This window comes from Fulmarus glacialis, unplaced genomic scaffold, assembly GCF_000690835.1.
Source record: "Fulmarus glacialis isolate BGI_N327 unplaced genomic scaffold, ASM69083v1 scaffold17506, whole genome shotgun sequence".
NCBI lineage: Eukaryota > Metazoa > Chordata > Aves > Procellariiformes > Procellariidae > Fulmarus > Fulmarus glacialis.
The window spans coordinates 10,788-34,184 of record NW_009217657.1 but is presented as its reverse complement, the minus strand read 5'-3'; the positions used below and the strand labels follow the sequence as shown (position 1 = coordinate 34,184).

At 38.2% G+C, this 23,397-nt stretch overlaps 1 protein-coding gene across 1 annotated transcript; it reads right to left on the bottom strand.

Moving 5' to 3' along the window:
• Positions 1 to 3,499: 3,499 nt before the first annotated feature.
• FAM169A (family with sequence similarity 169, member A) lies at positions 3,500 to 19,531 on the bottom strand. The gene is made up of 12 exons (XM_009579759.1): positions 19,397 to 19,531; positions 17,842 to 17,941; positions 16,698 to 16,783; positions 15,132 to 15,303; positions 12,633 to 12,812; positions 11,254 to 11,378; positions 10,922 to 11,029; positions 8,691 to 8,745; positions 8,197 to 8,335; positions 5,915 to 6,080; positions 4,803 to 5,009; positions 3,500 to 4,042 (listed from the first exon to the last, which is right to left on the bottom strand). The coding sequence occupies exons 1-12, from the start codon at positions 19,529 to 19,531 to the stop codon at positions 3,500 to 3,502; spliced, it is 2,016 nt and encodes a 671-aa protein (XP_009578054.1).
• Positions 19,532 to 23,397: the final 3,866 nt, after the last annotated feature.

Below are 23,397 nucleotides of genomic sequence, written 5' to 3'. Positions count from 1 at the left end.
ATGAAATGGTATTAAAGCAACAAACCAAAGTCAGACATCATTTCAAATAAGTTAAAAGCACTTTTGAAATAAGACATATACATTTTCACGTAAAGGGCTATGAAACATGAGAACAGCAAACAAGAATTCTGCATGAAATGAAAATAGATCAAAAGAGAATGTGGGAGAAGCAAAGCAAATGCTGTTAAAAATTAACAAGTGGTACAAGAGAGACATTTGAACATTTGAAAATGTTGAATTCAAATACAAAACTATTTACCATTTAAGTGCAAGGCTGAAGTCACAAATTAATGTTCTTTAAAATCTATTCCTAGACTAAATAAAGCTCAAAAATAATACTGCTTGCTTTCACTGTACACACGTAGTTCCACAGCATGTTGTAATAGCATTTGGTACAAACTTGTATAAATTTGATGTTTTAATCATTGGTTGCTGGTGCAATAAGAGCTTAAAAATTCTTTAAGAGTTTGATGGTAATAAGACAGTTAGCAGACCGGGAAAAAAAACCCCAAACAAGTCCAAGCCTAAGAAAGGCTGGTTTTCCCAAGGTAAAACACTTCAGTCAATACAGTTGTCAGATATGTTCCCTTGCGTTATTGTAACAGAAGGTATAGACTATTAAACTACTGTTCAAATGGGACAATCAGATCAGCAATAAAAACTGTATTTTTGATTTTGCTACTCCGTATTTACTGTGACATGATTGATGCCAAAGAAGTTGTTAAAGTTGTTACGGAAATAAACTGTGCCCTTTAGTTCAAAGGACTGCTGCGATCACAATTAGAACAATGTCCCGTTTTCAAGACTGTACTGGTTATCAGAATTGCTAATTGCACCCCAACTGCCCACACTCTGTACGTAACAGTCTGGCCAACAGCTACTATCTCAGGTATCCCCGATTTACAGAGGTATCTACTCGAGTATACCTAAAGATGTGAATTTAAGTTCAATATTTAAAACTGACTCACTGAAATGAGATCAGAAACGTGATTGTTCTCAGTAGAAACCAAGACTGACCTAATCTAATAATCTTGTTGTAATATTTATGTATTCAATATGCAAATGTCTTAAAAGAAAGATACTAATCGAAATTAGTTCAAACTTAGCCATGAAAAGTAAAAGCCAGATGAGTGACATTACCTTCTCACGAACACTGTTTTCTGACCTCACAGGGAATACAAGCGATAAACATATGTATCAAAAATCCACCTAGAAGTAATTGAAATAACTGGGACTCACTTTTCATAAGCAAAAGAATCCTTAACTTTTTGAAAGTGGATACATTTGTATCAATTGAAGTATTCGGCAGATTAATCTTTAGTAAAGCTTGCTCTAAAAATGGAAGATGAGTCACAATATACTGTATACAACCACCCTTTTTTAAGCCACCAGCCCTCACAAATCCCAAATTCTTCGCAATGCAATAGATGTGTTTTCTAGCCACTCTTTTTTTTGTTTAACACAATAAATCTTAGCAGTCCATGAGAAGCCATACAGAAGATAACAGAAGTTTTGTCTCATGTGCTTTATCGAAAATGCATGATTAGTTTTAGAAATGCTTAAGGTTCACTTGAATATGTTTACAAACAATCATGAAAGATCTTGGAACATTTATCAGTCATGGGGTTCATAAGGAGTACCTGTAGGTACATTGATAGGACGTTACAGCTACATGCAATAGTTCAAGAAACCTAGATTTAACTCGGTAATCCCATGCACCTGAATCTAAAGTTCAGGTAACACATGTTTCTTAAAAACTGCCTTTTTTTTTTCCCCCTCCTATAAGCTGCTCTTAACAGATTAAAAAGGAGCATGGTACTTCATCAGCTGAAAGAAGTAGTATGAATGTATCTTATACAGTTAAAATATCTTATAAATACAGTTAAACTGTATAAGCATAAAATCCAAAACCAGATTCTTACATTAGCTTCAAAGAGGGATAAAAGTTAAGACAGCATTGCAACTATTCAAGTGAACCTTGTACTCAGAAGTCTGGAACAGCAATTTCTAGATACCTCTATTTTCGATACACTGTGGGAGACTAGTGCACTGAACTTAGAAAAGGCATATAGCAGGACAAATAGTGGTATGATTTCCTGTTCTTAGAACCATTGTTCTTTCTTATTCCTGAGTTTTTAACCCATTATGAGAGGAGCTTCATTTATTGAAAGAAACACGTAGCAAACTAAGGAGTAACTTTTTGTATGTGTGACAAATTAAGTTAAATATATGGTTTGTCAGGAGAACCTCTGAAGGGGAACGTGCATGAAAACCCTGTTTTTATTTCTGTTTGCATACAGCAAAGTTTGGTTGCTGCTTTTACGAAAAGCTGCAAACTGGGAAGCTATCATCTCAGGGATTACACCCAAGTTAGAAAAAGAACGTGGGAATCAGAAGTATTTGCAAGCAATCACCTGCTAACTCCTAAAGGCATAGAAGTTCCAGCAAACAAGCATTTGCTGAAACACCCACTAATATTCACGCTAATTTCAAGTCACAACCACCTGAAATGCCAGCGCTTACAGGAGTCACACACCTGGCAGACACAACATTTTAATAGTTACCCCACAGCACCAGCCAAGTATTTGGAAAACACAAGGTACCACTTCCATTCTGACCAAAACGAGATCAAAAGTTGTCATATCCTTTTTCTGTAATGTAACAAGTAATCAAGTATCCACTCAACACATGCAAGTAGTTATGAAGGCAGTTCAAATGATTCTGTATATGTACTTGAGTCTACACTCCATACACTCTGGAAAAACTTAGGCTTACCGAGATACGCGCTTGGGAAGTTATAAATAGTTTATTATGTAGGCATCTCTTGATCTTCATGTAAAGAACTTCATTATCAGACTGCGCTATGGCAGATACTGCGCCAACCACGTTTCTACTGACTCAGCTGTTTCAAGTGATTCTCATGAAAGACATGCTGCTTATGCTGATCTACTGAGTTATACCTTCTTGTGTATTTTGAGACCAAGAATTACAGAATCTCACATTCTTTTAATCTCATCTGAGAAAATCTATGGGGAAGGAACAAGAAGCGAGGAAGGATTTTTCTTGTTTTGCTTCTCTCCACAGTAGAGAACACAAAGTTATTAAAAAAAGTGCTAGAGTGATGTCTGGCCTCATGGAAGTCTACGGGAATTTCAGAGACTTTGGTAGGGCCAGGATTTCATGCTGCGTTTTTCTTCCACAACTGCCACCTCAAATATGCAAACTGTTCCCTTCGCTAGCACAACTGTATTTATTCAGCGTGTATCCTTTATAAAAGGAGGAGACTAGCTGTTTACTTTCATACTCTGATGAAGCTCGATGTCTAGCGGTTAAAAATTCAAGAAAACTTGAGGAAAGGTGATGAATCCCAAGAGGAAGTCCAACCCAGAATTTTAAACACGTGTGTCCCGTGTCCCATATGGTTTAGTTACACCCTAGTGTTTTACACAAAATAATAACTTTCTTATAAATAGATGAATTAACAATCAATATTTCATTTTTAAGCTGGCTTTCCTTTTTTCTTGGGTGGACCTTTGTAGCCTTTGGCCTTTCTTCGCAAGTTTCTCCGATCTACAATGGGTACCTCAATTTCTGCTTCTTCAGAGCTGCTGTCAGCAGCCCGCTCCACTGCTGTCTGTGTGTACTGATCCATCTGCTCAGCAGACTCTTCTGAGTGCTCTTCCAACTGGTTTTTCTGTCCTTCCTGTCCAGAAGGCTGCTGAAAAGAAACACCCTCAAGTTCAACCACTATCAAAGAGCTCTGACTCAAGGCAACAGGGGCCGCCTGCGAGTTGTGCCCTGCTTCCTCATTTTGATCTTCCAGTGAGGAAGCTGGTTTGGGCAATACGTTTTCAGAAACAGATTCTTCTGCTGCTTCAGTTACCATAGAGTTGGACAGGCCATTGTCAGAGGGCTCTTCCTTCGATGCCAAAGCAGCTGCATTTTCAGTGGTGGTCTTTTCAGATTCTTGCTGTTCTTCAGTGCCCTCCTCTACTAATGTACTTTCTTCAGACAACACTTCCGAATCATCTGCATTTAAAACCTGCGGGGGAAGGGGAAGGGTGCCAAAACAATCGAAGGGGCAATTAATTGAAGATACAAGAGGCTGAACACAACTACTGCCCCTAGCTAGCAACCTCGGAAGTTTTTAATACTATGTGTACAGTCAACAAGCCAGCCCTTTCCCCCTTTTTGCACAAGACTATTTTGTAAACTGCATTTGACATCCAGAGTTGCTCTCCTATTTTCAAATTCAAACTATTCAAAGGATTATTCAGGTACAGTAAAAACATTCTGAAATTAATCCAAGGGAAAAAAATGTTTTTTATTTTAGACATATACAATTGTCATTTTGCTAGCATATAACAATCTGCTTTTGCACTATAAACAAAAAAACAGTAAAATCTGTGTTGTAGAAGGGTATTTTACCAGTAATTAATTGCTTGTACACTTCATCAGGGCAGAATTACTAGACAAAATAAGGATGTGGCTTTTCACTCATATCCAACCAATATTTTAGTGAGAAAGAGCTGTTTCGTTACTGCCAAGGGAAACTGGAGCAACATATCTTTCTTTTTAGCATCACATGCATATATGGTCCACTTCTGCATATTAAAACTGAAACGTTAGTATATTCTGTTTATGGATTTACATCATCTGGCCTAACCTAATAGTTGCTTCTCCCAAGAATTTCATAAGATGGTAGGGACTGCTTTCTATCTGTTACTTAACAAAAGAAAAAACAGCAAGATATGTACGCTCTGAAGGAAAGATGACTTCACATTTTGTTTCAATTCTCTCACCTTCTCTGATACAGTGTCTTCTGAAGGTTTTGCCGGAGACTCAAGGATTAACGGAACAAACAGAGTTAAGGGTTCTTCTCCTTGACTCTCAGACTGCAATTTTGATTCACCACTTAGAACTTCATTTGCTGTTTCCTCTTCAGCCATAAGTGAGGATTTACCAGTTTCTTCTGTTACTTCACCATTAAGAGGTTCTGACAAAGTTTCCTAAAAAAAACCAAAAAACCCCCAAAAAACCCAAAAACAAAAAACCAAAAAAAACCCAAACCACATTTCTAAGTCAAGATTATGCCCAGCCATTGTTCCTCAACACTAGTGGGTGTATCTGTGATCTAAATTTGCAGCTTAATGTGAGAAGCAGATAGCTCGGGTACCTAGAAATGTGTACTAAGAAGGCAGAGCTTAGTGCAGAGTAGCTAACTTAACCAGCATATTAGCTTGGTGTTGTCACCTGCACTAAATTTCTGACCACAGCTTACACTGTTAGGAGCCAAGCTAAGCAGTTTTTATGCATCTCACAAGCACACATGCTGCAGTCATTCCCGGAACCCAAAATAATGTAAGATCCACTTTTTCATTGATCAGCAAGAACATGAAATCTGGAGGCATCGCTAGGCATAAAGCATACTCACAGATTTAAATTCAAGCTGTTAACAATTGTAAATAAAAGTTGGATTTAAACATCAAAGCAAGCAAGCTTTAACTGGAGAAGTAAAAAGAGCCAACAGTAGCTACTGATGCATACCAGCTATTGGCTTCTTCAAAGAAACTTTTTTTAAAATTAGATATACTGGATCAGATCTTGACTTTACTCCAGTTCTCCAGAATATTTGAGTAGGAGAAGTCAATTAAGAAAATGAGGTTGGTAGACAAGTAGAAATTCACCTTACTGAAGATCCTATGAACTCTATTGTTCAAAATAAGTATAATGGAATATTTCCTGAAACTAATTCTATACTAGCCTTAGCTTCTCAGATATACTTCTCAATGAAGCATCAGTAAGAAAATCAAAGAGTTGATAGTCACATGGATCAAGGCAGCAAGGACCATATTTAACAGAAACTGTAGTTGTATTCTAAACTTATCTGCTATCACTGTCACATCTAGCTCACCTCCTTCTCACTCCACTTCTCAGGGGGTGATACATGTAGCTCCACTTCTGATACAGACTGGCCCTCATTTTCAACAATCGTTTCCTCATGCTTCTCAACAGTACTCTCCTCAGGTACTTCTACTATGTCTTCAGGGCTTTCAGATGTGTGGGCAGGAAGTTCCAGCCTGCAGCAGGTATTAAGATATATCCTTTAATCTTTTAGATTAATACATAGTTTTGGTGATCTCAGCAGGGAGATTATTTCACGACCAATTATAAAGTGCTGTATCACATGCTTGCCATAGGAAATAAGAATCCAGAAAACTAAATACATCTAAAAGTGGCTAACTCCTCATTAGGAAAAAAAAAACCATCAACTAGGAAAAATTGCTTTGGCAATTATAAAATGAAGACATCTGTCTCACTTCCATTTTATAGGAATAAAAGTCAGAAATTTGTTATTTTAAATTTAGAAAGCAGTAATCCATTACATGTTTGGAAGCCATAAAAGGGTGAGAAAGGAAGCAACTTCTCCCACCCCCACTGTCAAAACAGTTTAAAATTATGGAGTTATAAAAGCAAATACGTTTGTATAATCATTGAATATACATATATTACAAAGACCATGACTGGAAAAGAATTCAAGGCAACAAACACATCATGGCTGAAGAAGATCCAATCAGCTAGAGATTAAATCAGAGAAGCTCTGATGCACCAGATGAGTAGTAACACTATCTCAAACATGCAGTTCTTGTTTTTGAGATGATAAAACTTAGATCAACTGGAAGTATTAGATACAAGCAAAGAAAAAAGTACACGCAATAGATCTGCAGGAGGCTGCGTCATGATCTCGTAGTAAAGGCAGTATTGGAGGGTTTTATGCTGGGTGCCAGTCTTGAAATGAAGGCACTCCATAGGAGAAAGTCCCTGACAGAAGACCCTGCTACATTTGCTAATGTGCATGGAAGGAGAGAACCAACCTGATATCCTGCTCTGTTGCCATCAGGATTCCCCTTAGCTCTGCCCACAAACACCACGTTACACATCTTGTTCAAAGGAGCAGTGGCTCCTCGTTGACTTTGTTTTGCAAGGCCCAAAATACTGACATTCAGTAACGGGCTAGTCCTCTCACATACCAACTAGCCAATTATTAATAGTAACAGGGCAAAGAATTTCTCAACTTGGCAGTGTCAAACCATGCCATTTGGCCTGTCTGAACCAGCTTAGGGTAGCACACTGACAGTGCAGGACAGCAGTGCTGTATCTTTGCAGTTCCACAGAGCAATTTAAACACAAAAATTAGGCTGCTTGTAGGTGAATACCTCATCTTCACGTAAAAAAAACCCCACAACTAATTTTGTTTAAAGAAACCTAATGGAACAAGTTTGAGGGATTTTCTGGAAAATAATCAAGTTATCTTCAGTTCTTCAAAAGAGGTTTTTGGGATTGCAGTGGGTTTTTTTGGAAAAGACAGGGAGGGAGAGAAAGACATGGGGTGGGGTGGGGCAGTGTGTGTCTATGAACATACATATACTCACACACAGGAAAGGGGAGGAAGGAGCGATTAATTAATTTATTTATTTGAAACAGCCACAGTTCTGCTTTCTGGATAGAAGCCAGTGGAAATTAGTACTTTAGGCCCTGTCTTGTATAAATTGTTATGGCACGCAAGTAATACAATTCTTCACATCCCCATTTGACTATTATTACACTAGGTAACATCCTTTAAACAGGAGACAACTTTTTTTTCCCGCCAGGATGTAAGTTTGTATATGATGGTTTTAAATCAGAATTTGTCTGAACAAAGGGTTTTACTTTGAAGATGGGTGGCTCCCTATAACTGTTTTGTTACTAAGTGACAAGCAGTAACCAGCTCCCAAACTAAAGAGTCAGACTTTATTTTACTGCAATATGCTGCCATAACAAGAGGTCAGGAAAGGACACCTCTCCAAAGATCACATGTAACATTGTGGATACATGTCCAGTTATATTATCACAAGAAACTATGCTGTATGAATACCTTCATGCAAACTCAGTTATAACAGAACACCCTCAGCCCTCACTGTTTTATTACTGTTATTTCCAGTACCTGCCGAGCTTTCAGAGACGCTGTATTTTGGTGCAATCACTCTTCAGGTTATGTCTCAATTTTCTTTCTCACATCAGGCTTTTTTTTAGTAATTTTAAAATCAAGCAAGTAAAGTAGGAAGAAAGGAGAAGAAATACCAGGGAGCACACTGATGTAGTTTGTGACTGCTCAAACAACAAAATAACAAATCAGTAAAATATGGGCTCCTCTACCTGCTTTCTGTCACATGAAGAGCATTTTCCTCATTTCCTTGCGAAGTTTCAGGTTCAGATTCCTGGCTATTTTTTCCCATCCTGGGACGTTTTAAATGACTGCTTCGTGTCCGAATGGAAACGGGAGCCATGTTAGGGTCTTAGGGAAAAAAGAAACAAAACAATAAAATAAATGCTAGTGAACAAATGCAGTCTAAGATCTGCATATAATTTTCCCCCCTAATATTTCATTAAAGAAACTGAGTGCAAGTAAAACGGCATTTCACTGTGGTACTTTTTTTTCTGAATACACATGCATAATATCTTTACCAAGACTCATAATAATTTTATCCAAAGTCCTCTAAAAGGTTTATGAGTTGAGCTTCAGCACCTTAGAGAAAGGCATGTTTTTATACACTTTGCAGATGAATGTGCTAAGATTAAAAGCGGTAAAAGAGCCTGCTAACCTATTAATCCACAGTAATCACAGTACTGATAATCAAGGTTATTTTTACCTTCAGATGTGCTTGCATGGACATCTATTGATTCTTTACGTTTTTGAGAGTCAGCCTGTGAAGCAAAAGCAAAGCTAATGTTATTCCAAAAACTTCTGAATTGATTGAAATACCTTCATCTCCCTATCTGTGGCTGCATCTTTCTAAAGCACTATTTCATAGTAATGATCCTATGGAAGAGCAGCTAATTTAAGATACTTACATGTATTTATCTTACCTCTAAACAGATCTTGTTTTTTTAATCATCTTTATTACAAGGATTAATATTTTTTTCTGCATTTATGTCTCAACATAGAATGTAAGACTGGAAAGTAACCTGTCCTTATAAACAATATTACCAAGTTTTTTCCTAACCATTTCATTTATAACAGGTGTCCACATAATTAAAGGCTAGAAGTCTTTTTTTGTTTCCCCTTTCTGTAAATCCAAAGGACTACAATACAGTAGTATTGAAAAAACAGAACTTAGTGCTTCAGCAGTAACGCAGGTTACATGCACAGTCAGCACAAGAGGCTGCTTATGTCAGAGTTCCCTCCCTGTAGAGCTTTTTTGCCTCTTGTTCTTTCCCACCATCCCAATACTTCCATTTTTTCTGCAAGTTAGCTGAAGACTCAGTGGTCACGCATTTGATACTCTGAAGTGGGTACAAGCTGTACACATTAAAATAAAGTTATGCACATTGCTTTTTCTTAGCTGCTGGAAGTAACCTAGAACTTGCAATAACCAGCATTCAGGTCTATGCCACCTTTCCAGCCTCGCTTCCAGTACCACCCAAGAAGGCCAGCAAAAAGTGGCCATATGTACATTCTGCTGCTTGAAATAATTTCAAGTGAGTTTTAAATACAAAAGAATTTGTAGGCTAATGACAAATTATTCTAGCATCAAAACACACAAAATAGGGAGCACTACGTAAAAGGTGAAAATGAAAGTTAGGGAATGTTTTTTCCTGTTATGGGAGGAGGTGGAGTATTTTATTTTGTTTGGCAGTCCAGCAGTTTTCAAAGCATTGCAGAACTGCTTATAGATAGTGCAGGTGCCAAGAAGAGAGGTGCCAGAAATTCTACCAAGCTATGAGGAGTTGGAGCACTTTGGTATCTACCGTTCCTCTTCTGGAAGAAGGCAAGAGACAGGGCTTGAGTTCTTAACTCACAGCAACAAAAATTGTAAGAACTATTACCCCTCTGCTCTTTTCGCCAAGTATATCCATATAGCTCTACAATCAAAATATGCCATTTTTTACATCATTTTGCTGATATGGTCATTATTGGAATCTGAATCTAGAACTCAGTGATGCTCAAGACACTGTTACAAATGAAAGACAACTAAGAGTTGTTGCTTCTGGTCATTTAGAGACCAAAACCATCACTACTTTGCTGTCAGTTTTGCTTTGGGAAATGCTAATTTTCTCAACCAGGAAAAAGGACATTTGACTTACATTTCAAATCTAAATTTTAGATATTAATAGCTGAGAGTATTGACTCAGCCATTATTTCCTATTTTTAATTAAAGCATTGACTTCTGTGAGAGCATGGTCATGTCAATACTACAGACAGTCTTGAAGCACACAAATCCATGCTCACTGTATTTGGAGCTCCAAGTTACTCTCAAGCACATTCTGTGTGGCCCCAGAACAAAATGAGATAGAGGAACAGCTTCATAATGTTCAAAGAAACAGATATAATCATGACCACAGATCCATATGTAGCTGAAACCTGGTTGGTATTTCAAACATGTACAAAGAAAGCTGCAGTCCTCCTATAAGGACAATGTATAACCTTGTAAACTAATCACTTTCCACTGTGATGTGAATGTGCACTTCTATAAACACTTTTCCTCATTCTCTCCACTCTTATGATGACTGTACTGTTCAACAGCCTTTCTAAACAGTTTAATCTCAGAGCCAGTTGAAATACTCTCCCTTCTCTAATCTGCTAGCAAACAGCTCAAATTATAGACCCTGACAGCTGTGGCACAGACCCTCTATATTCATGGGGACACCCCCCCCCCCAGCAAAAAAAAAAACCAACGGTATTTTTAACCCCAGCTTAGTCATCAGTGTTACATCGGTGGGAAGCATAACATCCACCCAAAAAGTAACAAAAGCATTTGTCTTATATATAGTGCGGACTTGAGCCAATTCAATTATAATGAGATGGACAAAAAGCATTTCTCATACTTTGTGGTTTAGTAACAAAGCAATCAAAAAAAGAGGTAACAGTCTGTGTACCTACACTTAGCTGTGTTTCTAGCTCAGTCTTCTGTCCACTTGCTTCAGATACTGCTGCAGACTGCCGAAAATGATCCTCTGCTTGGAAACTCTTACTTTCTTTCTGTGAGGCCTCTGCTGTTAAGATTTAAAAGAGGAAACAGGGAAACAGAAAATTATAGCACCTTTATATAACAATTAACCATTCCAAATATGGTCTCATAGACCTCAAGACAAACAAAAATCTTTCTGCTAGTTTCCATGGGCAGAGTTGACAGAAGTCACTGTTGTACTTGTAGTGTTTGTTTGACTTTTACAAAGTGTCAGAAAACAACAAAACAAAGCATCCATACCTGCAATTTTGAGCTTTTCCCTTTGCAACACAGACATAATAGATGTTCTCTGGAACCAATGTCCTGCTCCTTCCACTTGCCACAAAAGGTTATGATCCCCAGGGTACTTCTCAAGATATTGCTTACAAGCTGAACAAACATAAGAAAAAACACTCCATTACATATACTATATACTCGGCTATACCTCAGTTTTTAAAGTTTATCTGAAATCAAATTAATTTGCAATCTTCCATCACACACATAAACCACCACAGAAAGAACTGTTCAACAAAACAGTCGAGTCTGAAATAAACATAATATTGCTTTACCCTACTCAGACTTCTCAATAAATTCTTTCTTCGGATTTAAACACCTTCCATTATTATCTTAAACTGCAAACAAAGATGGATGGGATTTTCTTCTTCTTCTCTAAGCACCCACTTGAGAGTTTTACAACTTCACTGGTCACTATCTCTGCCAATCACAAGACCCAACCCAGGATGGAAAGGCTCTTAGGCAGAGGATATAATCAATAGGCATTCGTGAAAAGCACTCTTTGGGAACGCGAACACGTTACCATTGCATGGTTTATCACCCACTCACTGTTCACTTCTGGAATATTTTCTTCTCTGCTGTGGATTAGTCATTAAATTCTGCTCAAGACAGTTTGCTGGCTGAAGCCTAACAAACCAGGCCTAGTCAGATCCAACAACAGACAGTGATACTTGGAAAAGCAGAAAATTTCTGGTGGCTAAGAAGGCCAGATGAAAGTGTTCATAGAAGGAAGGCTGGCAGATGGCCTAAGAGTAAGATAAGCCTTGAGAAACAGGGCAAAGGAAATGTGCTTCTTGTCTGAACACAGTCCCAAGCAACATCGTTTCCAGAATGCATGTCATTTCCTAGATGACATAACCCTCTTGGGTTGCTAATGGAAGAGCCATAAGTGTTTTCCTTGTACATTAGAACTGTGCCTTCTTACACCCAAGTTAAAACATAGCCTAAGATGTCCATTTGACCAGAAGTTCTGACAAAGCATGAATTAAATGAACTTGTGAAGCTTAGATGTGAGCAAGAAAAAGGTGCTACAAAGAAGATACATATTAGATCACACACAGAAACACCTCAGCCCGTTCTGGAGGCTTCGGGGGGACACTGTGGTAAACTTCACAGTAGCAGAAAGCCAACAGAGATCCAATAATCTAATCGCATGTAGAGGATTAAAAATCTCATCAGGAACTACTCCACCATTTTAAACAAATCAGGATTTTAACCTTCACCGAAGAGCAGAACATTTAATACAGAAACTGAGGATGCAGCCACAAACATGGAGCCTGAATGACAGCACTCATTTGGACATGTAAAGAAAGCACAAAGAAGATCAGAAGAATAAATTAAAGAACTTGCCTGTGTACATGAAGGATGACAGAGGGTATCGTAGGCCAAGAGAGTCTTCAGTAAAGGAATCCACAAAGTCTTCCAATATGATTAGCCCAGAGTCTTTCCCACGATGTTTCTTTCTTACAAACATTGTGTCTAGCACTGGCAGCTTATAGTTCTGACCACAATAAGAGCTACAAACACTTCCTGAAATAATAGAAGGGAAAAAAATATCCATCAGTACTTCGGCATTGACATACTGCAGCATGGATTTTAGCATATTCAAATAAAGACTTTCATAATTTATAAAAATTATACCAAACTATATAACTGTAAGTCATATAAAATTAAATTAACAATTACAAAAATAATTTATAACGTTCATTAAAAATAAATAATTGCCATCAGGCATTTACTGGCTTTTTGGGCAAACTTCGTAACATTGCCAAGATATATCAATAGATTAATATGTTAGAAAAAGGCTGTAGTATCAGAAAAGAATAGCAGAGAGAGAGGAAATGCTCACTTTGAAATCTCACTATACAATTCCATAGAAAGACTATACTAAAAATGAAGCTGAAAGAGGGAGGAGGGAAAAGGAGACAATAAAATTCTTGAATTGCACTTTTATGTAGATTACATCACTCCTCAGCACAAGTATGAAGACTATTAATTCAACTCTTGTTTAAAGACTGAAACAGTAATTCCAACTTTTTAAATGAAACCACAAAAAATCCTAGGACACTTTACATTGGAATTCTCCCATAAACACACATTATCCATAATTAAGCAAAGATGAAACAAACTGTCACAACACACAGGTACTTCACTATCAGAGGATTCAAAGGGTAGCTGTGGTGACAAAGGGATGCCATATAACGGCATTAAGATAGCCCATCAACTATCCAATCCATTTTTAGGCCCTCATTTTGTGAGTCAGTGTGAACTATGCCAAAAAGTTGCCCTTTCCTCTATCAAGGCCAAAGAGAAGCATACAGTTGTCTATCAACATAGTTAGTCTTTGCAACCTTGTACTTTTGAGACCAATGAACATACTTATCTTCATTTTTCAAGCAAGGAAAACGGGGACAGAGAATTTACATTACTTGGGTACTCTTTGGGATACCAGTCAAGCTCCACCACTTTTTCTTAACCATCTGTTTCCAGAGGTGTCTTTCTCCACATAGACTACCCATTTGGAGAATACAGCACACAATCAAACATGGGTGAAATATTGATAATGCTTACAAAGATTAGCCTTCAGTGTTTGCTAACTCAGGACAAGTAAATGAGAAATATAACAAGTGAGCGTGAGTACAGCCAAACTTCAGTGCCACATAAAGAAGTGTCTCCACTCTAGACTAAAAATAGAATCACTACTCTAATTCCCAGCTTTATAAGGCCACAACAAAACCCATTGCAATGTAAATACTACTTTGTGACCACCACACTACAGCAATTTTGACATTAAAAGTAATACTGAGACTTATACAAATTATGCAATGCATAATTTATTTTAAAAAAAGAAAAAAACCACACAAAGATAACAAAGACAATCAGAAAAATTAGCTGGTTGCTTTCCTATCTTGATTCCCAGACAAGAATAGGTCAGTGACCTATTAGTTTACTATTTTATTTTTAACAGTTTGCAAAGGCATATATGTAAGTTAGATAGCGGAAGTCTCCAGAGAGCCTCCAGTACCATCATTAATCCTGAATTATTTAACCCCCTCTAGAGATGAAACAAAAACGCCAGACTGTTCCTCCTTGATCCAAATATTTATATTCTACAAAGTGCTACCGATGTGCTAAACAGCCTACCCAAATACTAAATTTTATTCAGCAAAAAATGAAAACCACAATAAATTCCAAAATAACTAAATGGAAATGATAATGTTTTAGAAAAAGAGAAAAACAACAGAAAGTCTGTAACATTAACAACATAAACCTGCCAGCTCAATTGTAATCTCTGAGGGAATGCTTCTGTGGAAGGAAAGGGAATCTCTTTTTGTAATCACCATGTGTAGCTGAATCTTATGCCTGTGAGCAAAGTTTCTATGCTGTCATGCTATAAAATGTTTAAGTGATAATGACATCTGATTCTACAATCATTTCAGATAAACAGGATCTCTGCATTCTGGAGGTAGATCAACCCCCTCCCCCCAAAAAAACAAAACAAAAAAACCAAGCACAGCCCAATCCAACCTTTAACAATTGTTCTACAGGAAAAAAAAAAAAAAAAGAAAAAAGAAGGAAAAAAAAAAGCTTTCCAGTGTACCTCATTTCTACAGTTTTAAATATATTTTGTAGAACATGAAGAAATCTAGGAACTTTCTTAGATTGCTAAAGCACGTAAGCATTTAAGCTAGAAATTTTAACAGCAATCTGACCTTTTATGATTTCAGGAAAACACCAACTCGTTAGGCCTGCAAGGCTTGTAAAGTCTACCAAACACAATATTCTTCAAAAAAGCTCCCTATTTCCCCCCTCTACCTCCCCAAATCCCACAATACTCAAGTGTTTTACCTGTAAGTTTAACAGAATAGAACCCAATAGCCTCTCCTTTTTTCCACATGAGCTTAGCATAGTCATTGCTACCATGACAGAGAAATGGGATCTCATTTCTTTCCATTTCTTGCGTCCGATAGATAATTCTGTTCAGAACATAGAGAACAACCCGCTCTCCAACAGACTTCACCTAAGGAAACACAGAAGAACATTTTAGAAGAGTGGTCAGATTAGTTAATACTGACACATCAGGGACCTTATTTTTCAAAGTTGCCAGTTAACACAGCTGCAGATGAAGTCAAGAGAAGCTGCAAGTGCTAAAGCAGGATGAAGCTCTCGGGTTTGTTTGAGGGCAAGGAAATGCTCGGAAGCCATAGCAATAGGTTAAGTATAAAGCACTACCATAGACAGAGGATATTTCACAACTTAAATGTCACTCCTAATCCAATGGGTAAAAGCTGAGACAAGTGCTGGGAGTGGGGCAGTGGGGGGAAGGTTTTGATTTTAACTCAAAACTATTTTTGGATTTAAGAAACATTCAAACACAATAGCAGTACACCAGCCTCAGACTTCCCAGGCTAGCAGGTAAATGGAGTCCTACAAAGGAGAAATGATGAGCCTCATGGGGTAGCAGGACTTGGCACTCAGTCACTGCTGACAGAGTGGCAGACAATAGGACATGATGCAGCGGAAGAACTAGTTACAACAGTTTCTGTGGCATGAAACAAGGAACTCAATATCCTTTTCTCTGTCCTGTAGGGTTCCTTTTACATATGAAATTTAAGTTCACCACCATCCTACCCCCTGTGAAGGAATAATGGAGGAACCATGCTCTCTTCCCAATGCCCAGAGTCTTAGCTATGCCACCTGTAAAAGATTCAGCTTTCCTGATTTAATCACCATCCTACCGTTAAGAAGGACATGGAAAACAAGGCTACATGCCAAATTCCCTAGAGTAAATTAAAAAATACAAAACTCAAAGATGAGTGCCCAGATTCCATGATTACACTCCTGGAAAAATACGGATTTCCAGTTCTGGGAAAAAACAAAACTCCATGCTACATAAGCATCAGTAATGCTAACAAAGGTCAATGATGAGCAATAAAGCAGATACCAGGCAACTTACTGCCCCAAACCTCATGTATTGCCACTGCAAGCCACCCACTCCAAGAGCCACCAGCCTCTATCAAACAGGTTCACGACAATATTTTTAGCTTACTAGTCTCCTGATAAGACCAACAGGTACTGCTATGGTACAATGCACCACTCTACTAAGACGTTTCAATACAGACATACGATGTTCTAAAAAGAGTAAAGAAAAAACTCTTTAACACTGTTAACATCTAAATAGCTTACATATGAAGCTACTGTACGAGAGTCACTCTTACTCTAGACACTATCTTCACAAACAAGTTCCGTTCCCCCTAGTACCTATTCCTCTATTCCCATTGACCTTGCTTTTGACTTGAGACAGCCAACTCATTTCTGAATGAAATGAAAATATTTAACATCTCACACACTAGATATTTGCCATACTTGCCGTTATCTTGAAGGATAAGAATAATTGCTAGGTCAATGTTTTACCTGATGAAGCCCCTGTCTAGCAGGGACAGATGTTCTCACAATGTCATCAATTGACCACCACTGGTCAGCAAGATACAGGGCTACAGCTTGAAAGAAACAAGAGGAAATAAGTTAGTGATTCTTACCATTCCAAAAGAAACATATTCATTAAAGCTGCTAAACAATCAGGAAAAACACTGTAGTAACCAAGTCATGCATCTTCTAGCTGGCACTATATTAATGCAGCTCTTACTACCATAGCACAACAAATGTGGTGCTATACATGCCCCCCACATGCAATGCTCCCTAGTCCAAAACTTGTTTGAAAACAGAACAATAAAACCAAACACAGTTTTTTGTGCAGTATGACATGCAGGAACTGTTTTTCAGACACAAGCACTATCCTTCATCACCGTGCTCTAGCACCTTCTTCCACTACAAACTGGGCCTGCCAAGAGGAGTCTCATTCATACATGGATTTTAGTTTTGGGTTGCTAATGGATATTGATAGTGAAACTGTGCAAGTTTTAGGGAGTCAGATGAATGTAAAAAGGCTGATGGCCATGCGATTAGCAATCAAGAAGAGTTTGATCTATGGGCATCTGTGGCAAACTTGGCGATCATATACATGGCATTAAATGGGAAGAGAAGGAAACATGGAGGACTGGAAGGGAAGAGAGAAAAAAAAAAAACCAAAACCAATGAGACGTCGTCTTAGCCAGAGCTATGTTAGGACCTAAAACTAAAGACAAATTTACACTTGATGCTGATTAAATCACTGCTAATAAAGAGCATCTAAATTCATGGGCAAATTAATGGATTCTATGAATGCTCATTGAATTCCTTTTGGAGAGGTGAGGTGTACATAAAGAGATCAAGAAATACATGTTGTACTTGGATTCAGACAAGCACCATGTCATTTTGCTACATATCTTCTGAATTCAATGGGTCCAGTTCTACTCTGATTAGCATGCAAAGTTCTATCACTTGTGTATATGAATCCACAACAAAAATAATAGTATGGGAACGAGAACGCAGTGAACAACAAATGCAAAAGTGGCAAAGTTATGAGCTACACCAGCATGGAATAAGCAAGAGCCTGGTTACATGTATTTGTCACAGAAAAAGAAACAGCAACAGAGAGATTAAAATTTTAAAATGAAACCTGTGAGCGAGTCCCCTGGTGCAAACAAAGCAAGAACTTTGTGTGTCTGCTCTTCACCATAAAGAGGAACGAAGCCCACAGTTGACAAGCTAATAGGAATCTGAAACAAGAGTGTACAATACTTCAATAGATTCCTGCTAAAATAACATTAGTAAAACATACAGAGAATGTTTAGCAGGGTAAGCGAGATGAATATTGAAAACCAAGTGCTTAACAGTTAACTGTAAAGGACAAGCATCAGACCCCGGCCCTTACATTAGACATTTCTTCCTTAAGACAGACTACATTATAAAGAGCTCTGACTCTCAAACTCTGGCAGATTTAGCTACAGTAATTTATACTGTTACAGCTCTCTGCTGTCAGCAGTTTGCATTTATGTGCACAACTGAAGTAAGTTGTGCAAAGAGCCAGCAGTATGTTCACCTCAACTGTCCCAGCTATGCAAGCTGTCAAAGCCAACAGAAGAACGAGGCAGGCAGTCAAGCACAGAAACAAACTCGCACAGCAAAACTGCTGTTCGTTAACATGAGCCCTAAAGTACTAAGGTGGGAAGCCTGGCTTCAAAAGGGTTTTCTTCCCCTAGATTGCACACGTTTTAGAAATTCCAAAGTTGTCTGCTTGATTTCCCCTCAGGAACAATATGAAAGGGGTCAAATCAATCCACCTTTCAGGAGTTGAGTACCCTTGTGGAAATGCATTTTGATACTTAAATTCACCTGTTTTCAGTATTTATTTAATGCATGAAAACTAGACAGACATTAATGGTGTGGTAAATAGAACTGCTTACCCAATTTAAGAAGATTATGATATGCTATGCAACAAATGAGGATGTTAATACAAACAAATATTTAGGCATACAGTACCTGCAGAAATGCAGGAAAGTCCTCAAGACTCTGCTTCTGCCAAGGAATCTGCAGCACTGACGTTTTGTTCCCACACAGAATCCTCTCAGCTCACATACCTTTCACTAAAGCTATACACCATTGCTTTTGTTGGTACCAATTCTAAAAGAAATGTTCATCTAGATAGAACCAACATTGACCAACTTATCACATAAGAGATAAGTGTTCAAAACAAAGTGTCACAGCCAGCCTCTACTGGAACTCCCAACAACAGCAGGGAATAGTTCAGATAAAAAGAAAAGAATCACCTCTGAAGTTAGTGAAACTTGCTGATCAAGAATTGAACCCAACCATGGAGAACACGGAAGGACTGAGATAGAAAAAGAGCCAACGATAGATTTTTATGACTGCCTGAGTTACTGCTTTTTAGGAAAGAGTTTGACTCTTCAGTTGAAATTTTAAGGGTTTTTAAAAATTACTTAATGCATACAGATTCATTGCCTAGAAGCAGCAAATAGTCATTGATGCCCAGATTAAACCCAATTACAAAATGAAAAAGAGTAGAGCTTAAGATACAAACAGGAATTTGGAAAATACAAAAGCTTTGCTAAAATAATTATGTGATTCCATAGTTACAGACTGGATATTTTAAATCTTTTAAATCTACAAGTATATCAAGAAAGCTCAGAGTAAGGTTATTTGCTGGTTCTTACTTTGCCGTGGTCTGGCAGAGACAAGAATTCAGGACAGTTGGGATTCCCACACCGAAGGTCAGACAAGTAGTCCTCTGCTGAGCTCTGCAAGTCCTCATGACTGTAGCTGTTCAACATATCCACAGGGAATGGCATCCTCTTGAGAAATAAGCAACGTTATTACTTAGGTAGTTTGACAGATACGATGCTCAGTTTATCACATATTCTTACTAAACATGTAACTAAGGCTGTTGAACACTGCTGCCCCCTCCCTTCCCCCCCCCCCTCCCCCCGCTCTCTAGAGCCCTCTATATCCAAGCCAGAAAGGAGAAATGCTCCAGGCATTTAATTAGGATGGTGCCTATTAACACCCAGCCTGTAAAACAATACATGAAACCAATCTGTGTTTATAAGCAGAAAAGGATGGGTTTAGCCCATAGATCCCCCTAGACCCAAACATGGCAGATTTCCAACATACAAGCCCCCTGTTTGTAGCACATGTACAATAGACCACATGCTGCCTTGAGGTGGCAGGCTCAGTTACCTCCCTCCCAGCTGATGTTTTTGAGGCCACAGATTAAGCAGAAAGTGGCCACTCAAATAAAAAGTAAACAATCCGAAAGATAACAACAGGAAAGAGGAGTTCATTTATTTTGGAGACTTTGCATTTAAATGCATCTCTGAAGAAACCAAAGCATTGTTCAGAACTTCTCTCAACAACTGGCCAGTTAGTGTGCCTACCAGCTGGTTGTTTCCAAAAGCATTTCAACTGTGAACAGGAGATGCTACATGCTCGTTAAAAACAAAAGCCCACAACAGACTAAAGAGACACTTTAAGGAGGTGACAAGACAAAAGCTAAAGCACTGATGACCAACCATAGTGGCAATAGCTCCTTGAAAGCTCTTAGATTCGAATTTTCTTTGTCAAAGCGGTGTCAAATTAAGATGAACAAGAGCTCCTGGAATCCACTGTGTGCTCTTCAGCTAAGGTTTTTCCAGGTCTATAAAACTATACACAGAAACAGACCCCTCAGCTCCTTTCAAGGTATGGCCCAAACTCTCACAAGCATGAGCTACCACAAGTTTATGAGAACCTACCTCTTCTAGAGGAATACAGGGATCTCTTGATCTGTCTCGCTCAGCTCCTGGGAACTCATCACCGAACTCTCAAAAAATCAAAGCTTTTAACAGGCGATTTACAAATCCTAGTGTCCACTATGGAGTCTTTTTTTAAAATTTTGTTTTAAATCCTAGTCTCCAATGATTTTTTTTCTTTATCTCCAGTCCCCTCCCTTTAATCCACCATTCAGTGCTCTACTGGCACAGGTAAATCAAACGCAAAAGAACTTTTTATTTTGACTCACCCAGTAGCAATTAAAAAGTCCGCGTTTTAAAAGCTTTTTAACAGCAATAATATACTACTATTAAGCTGTTTGAATAGATGAGGCAGCTCCTTCTACAAAAGAGATTTTTTTTTTCCTGTTAAAATTGAGAAACAAACTTAGACATGACTTCATTGGCATTTACAATTGCTAGCTTTAATGCTTTTGCTGATGAAAACACTAATGTTTTCCATGAATGCTGTTGTTTAGCTATACACACACATTTCAAATTCAGCTCATTCCTTCCCCTTATCTGATATTTGGATTTTCTCTTGCCTTCTCTTCCAGTCTCTCACATTCCTCCTGCTATTGCTCACTGCCCCTTACAGATGCTTAGTTGCATCTCTTAATTCTCCACCTATTTCTTCCCACCTGCGAGGTGCTGCCCTTGTTAACCAGGCAGAAGCAGGAAAGAGAGACCTGACACCAGCCAACTCCATTTGCTACTCTTGTTTGCAAGCAAAGGGACATCAAGAGCCAAAAGGTGAGGCGTGTGCGGCTTTGAATGCAGCAGCAATGCACGGCAGCCAGAGGAGCTGCTGCCAGGGAAGCAATTCATCCACCGCTGGTCTCCTCACCTCTGGCAGATATGGTTTACGCACCCATATTACAGTTCTGAAAAAAACCAGCAATACTGTAGTACACGTAAGCAGACTAGCCTGCTAGAAGTATGTTGCAAGAGGAACAGGAAGAGAGGTAACTGTGAGATTACATGTCACTGCTTCTACAAGAGGATGAGGCTTTAGCACCCGGTTAGCTGCAACACGCCAGGTTCATTCTGCTTTAAGGGAATACAGACACATGAAAGCCACAAAATTTAATTTTCTGTATGCTGACAGAAAGGGAAACCCCCCTCCACTACTAAAGAAATACCTGAGTGCTTGGATAACTCAGAATAACAAATTGAGCTGAGCTTTCGTTATTACATGACAAACAGACAAGCAAGCTACAAGCTACAACTGAAAGCCTCTAGGTAATAATTCCTGACATTTTTTTTAAATAAAATAATGCAGAAAACATGCAATAAGAAATTCAGTAGATTATTTGAGTTCCAACCACTACGCCACTATGAAAATAGAAGCAACAACCATATCTTTGCTTACAAGCAAAAAAGACAAAAACCTCTTTTCTGTTAATTAATGAATTCATTGAAATACCCTCAAAATCATTCAAAGACCTCCTTTCTGTGTAGCTGTTCGGGTTACTTAACACTTTCATATATCATACTTTGATTTTATCCACTCCCAACTCACTTATATTAGTCACTTTTGACTTTTCATCTTATACAATTTGCAGAGAACAGGTTATGCAGAAAAAGACCGATACAGAGCAATCTTCAAGATTGAACCAAAGAAAACCTACTCAGCATCCCTGCTAAATAACCATCGATCATTTCTACCGTGCAACAGATTAGACATGTAAAGTGACAAGCTCTCAGACACTTGTGTGATGTAATTTGTCTCAGTGTTGATGAGATCAGAAATATTTCACAACATACAAGTTCACTAGATCCCTGAAGAAATCAGTAACTATATGCAGAAAGTTATCAAATTTCATTGAAAGCATTAAACGGGTGATGAAAGGAGAATGTCCCATGCCAATCTATAGCAGAGCATGAGGAAGAAGTTCAACAGTCCAAAATGCAAGCATCTTCATTTTGAAAGGCAAAATAACGTACCAAAGACAAACCAAATGGCTTCCAATAGTAATAAATTAATACATTTCCCTCACAAAAACACAATTGGTTTGTCAATGTCGTTAACAAAGTAAAAATACAGATGGCTCCACATCTAGCCAGTCTCAAGTAATGCGGGTGAGAAAATAGCTTTTGAGCTTTCCTTGACAAGAGCATTACATATTTTTTTCTGCAAAGGCAGCAGGAACAGCACAGGTCTCTGCCATGCAGTCCCTCATGCCCCTTTTTGTTGCTCTAAGCCTCCATGTGTTGCACGACTGTACAATCGTCAGGTCAAATCCTCATCACACATTGTGGGACTGTGCTTTGCTCATGCGGTACTACTCCAATTGGTTAGCAAACAGTCAGGTTGACTGAGCACATGCGATGTAGCCTTAAGCAACCAAACTCATCACAACTGTTTGTACAAAAGGCGTATTAGAAGTGTGTGTTTGGAGGGGGGGAATAAAATTTATTTTATTTTTTAAATTAGGCAAATTATGCTTTTCATGTCTCAAGTGAAAGAAAATAAATCTTACACTGTTCATAACCATATCATTTCACATAATAGTATTAAAGATTGCATGTAAAACTCGCATGAGCAACATTTGCTTTAATGTGGAATCGTATGACTTTCCCCCTTGTCAACATTATGCAAGCTACTATGGGAGAAATGGCACGTTCTTTTTTTAGGAACAGCTGCAGCACCAGAGGGTAACAGTCATCAATTCAAGGAACACCAACAAAACCCACATTTAATAGGATGAGTGAACACATTCCTGTGCAACTGAGGCAGCTCCTTATTCACAAAATCCTTTATTATAAGCATTGAGGTTAAAAAAAAAATTAAGCGTAGAATAAGTGGGTAACATCGCAAATTTATTTCATTATAAATTATAGCTGCAACTTCTATTACATTGCAGAAACGCATGAAGGAGAGATGCACAGTACATGCAGCTTCCAGC

Coding starts and splice junctions, on each gene's coding strand:
- FAM169A (XM_009579759.1), bottom strand. CDS start 19,531: ATGCCATTCCCTGTGGATATGTTGAACAGCTACAGTCATGAGGACTTG. Junction 16,784..17,841: donor ACCAGGGGACTCGCTCACAG/GTTTCATTTTAA, acceptor GTTTCTTTCAAG/CTGTAGCCCTGTATCTTGCT. Junction 8,746..10,921: donor AGCTAGAAACACAGCTAAGT/GTAGGTACACAG, acceptor TTTGCTTCACAG/GCTGACTCTCAAAAACGTAA.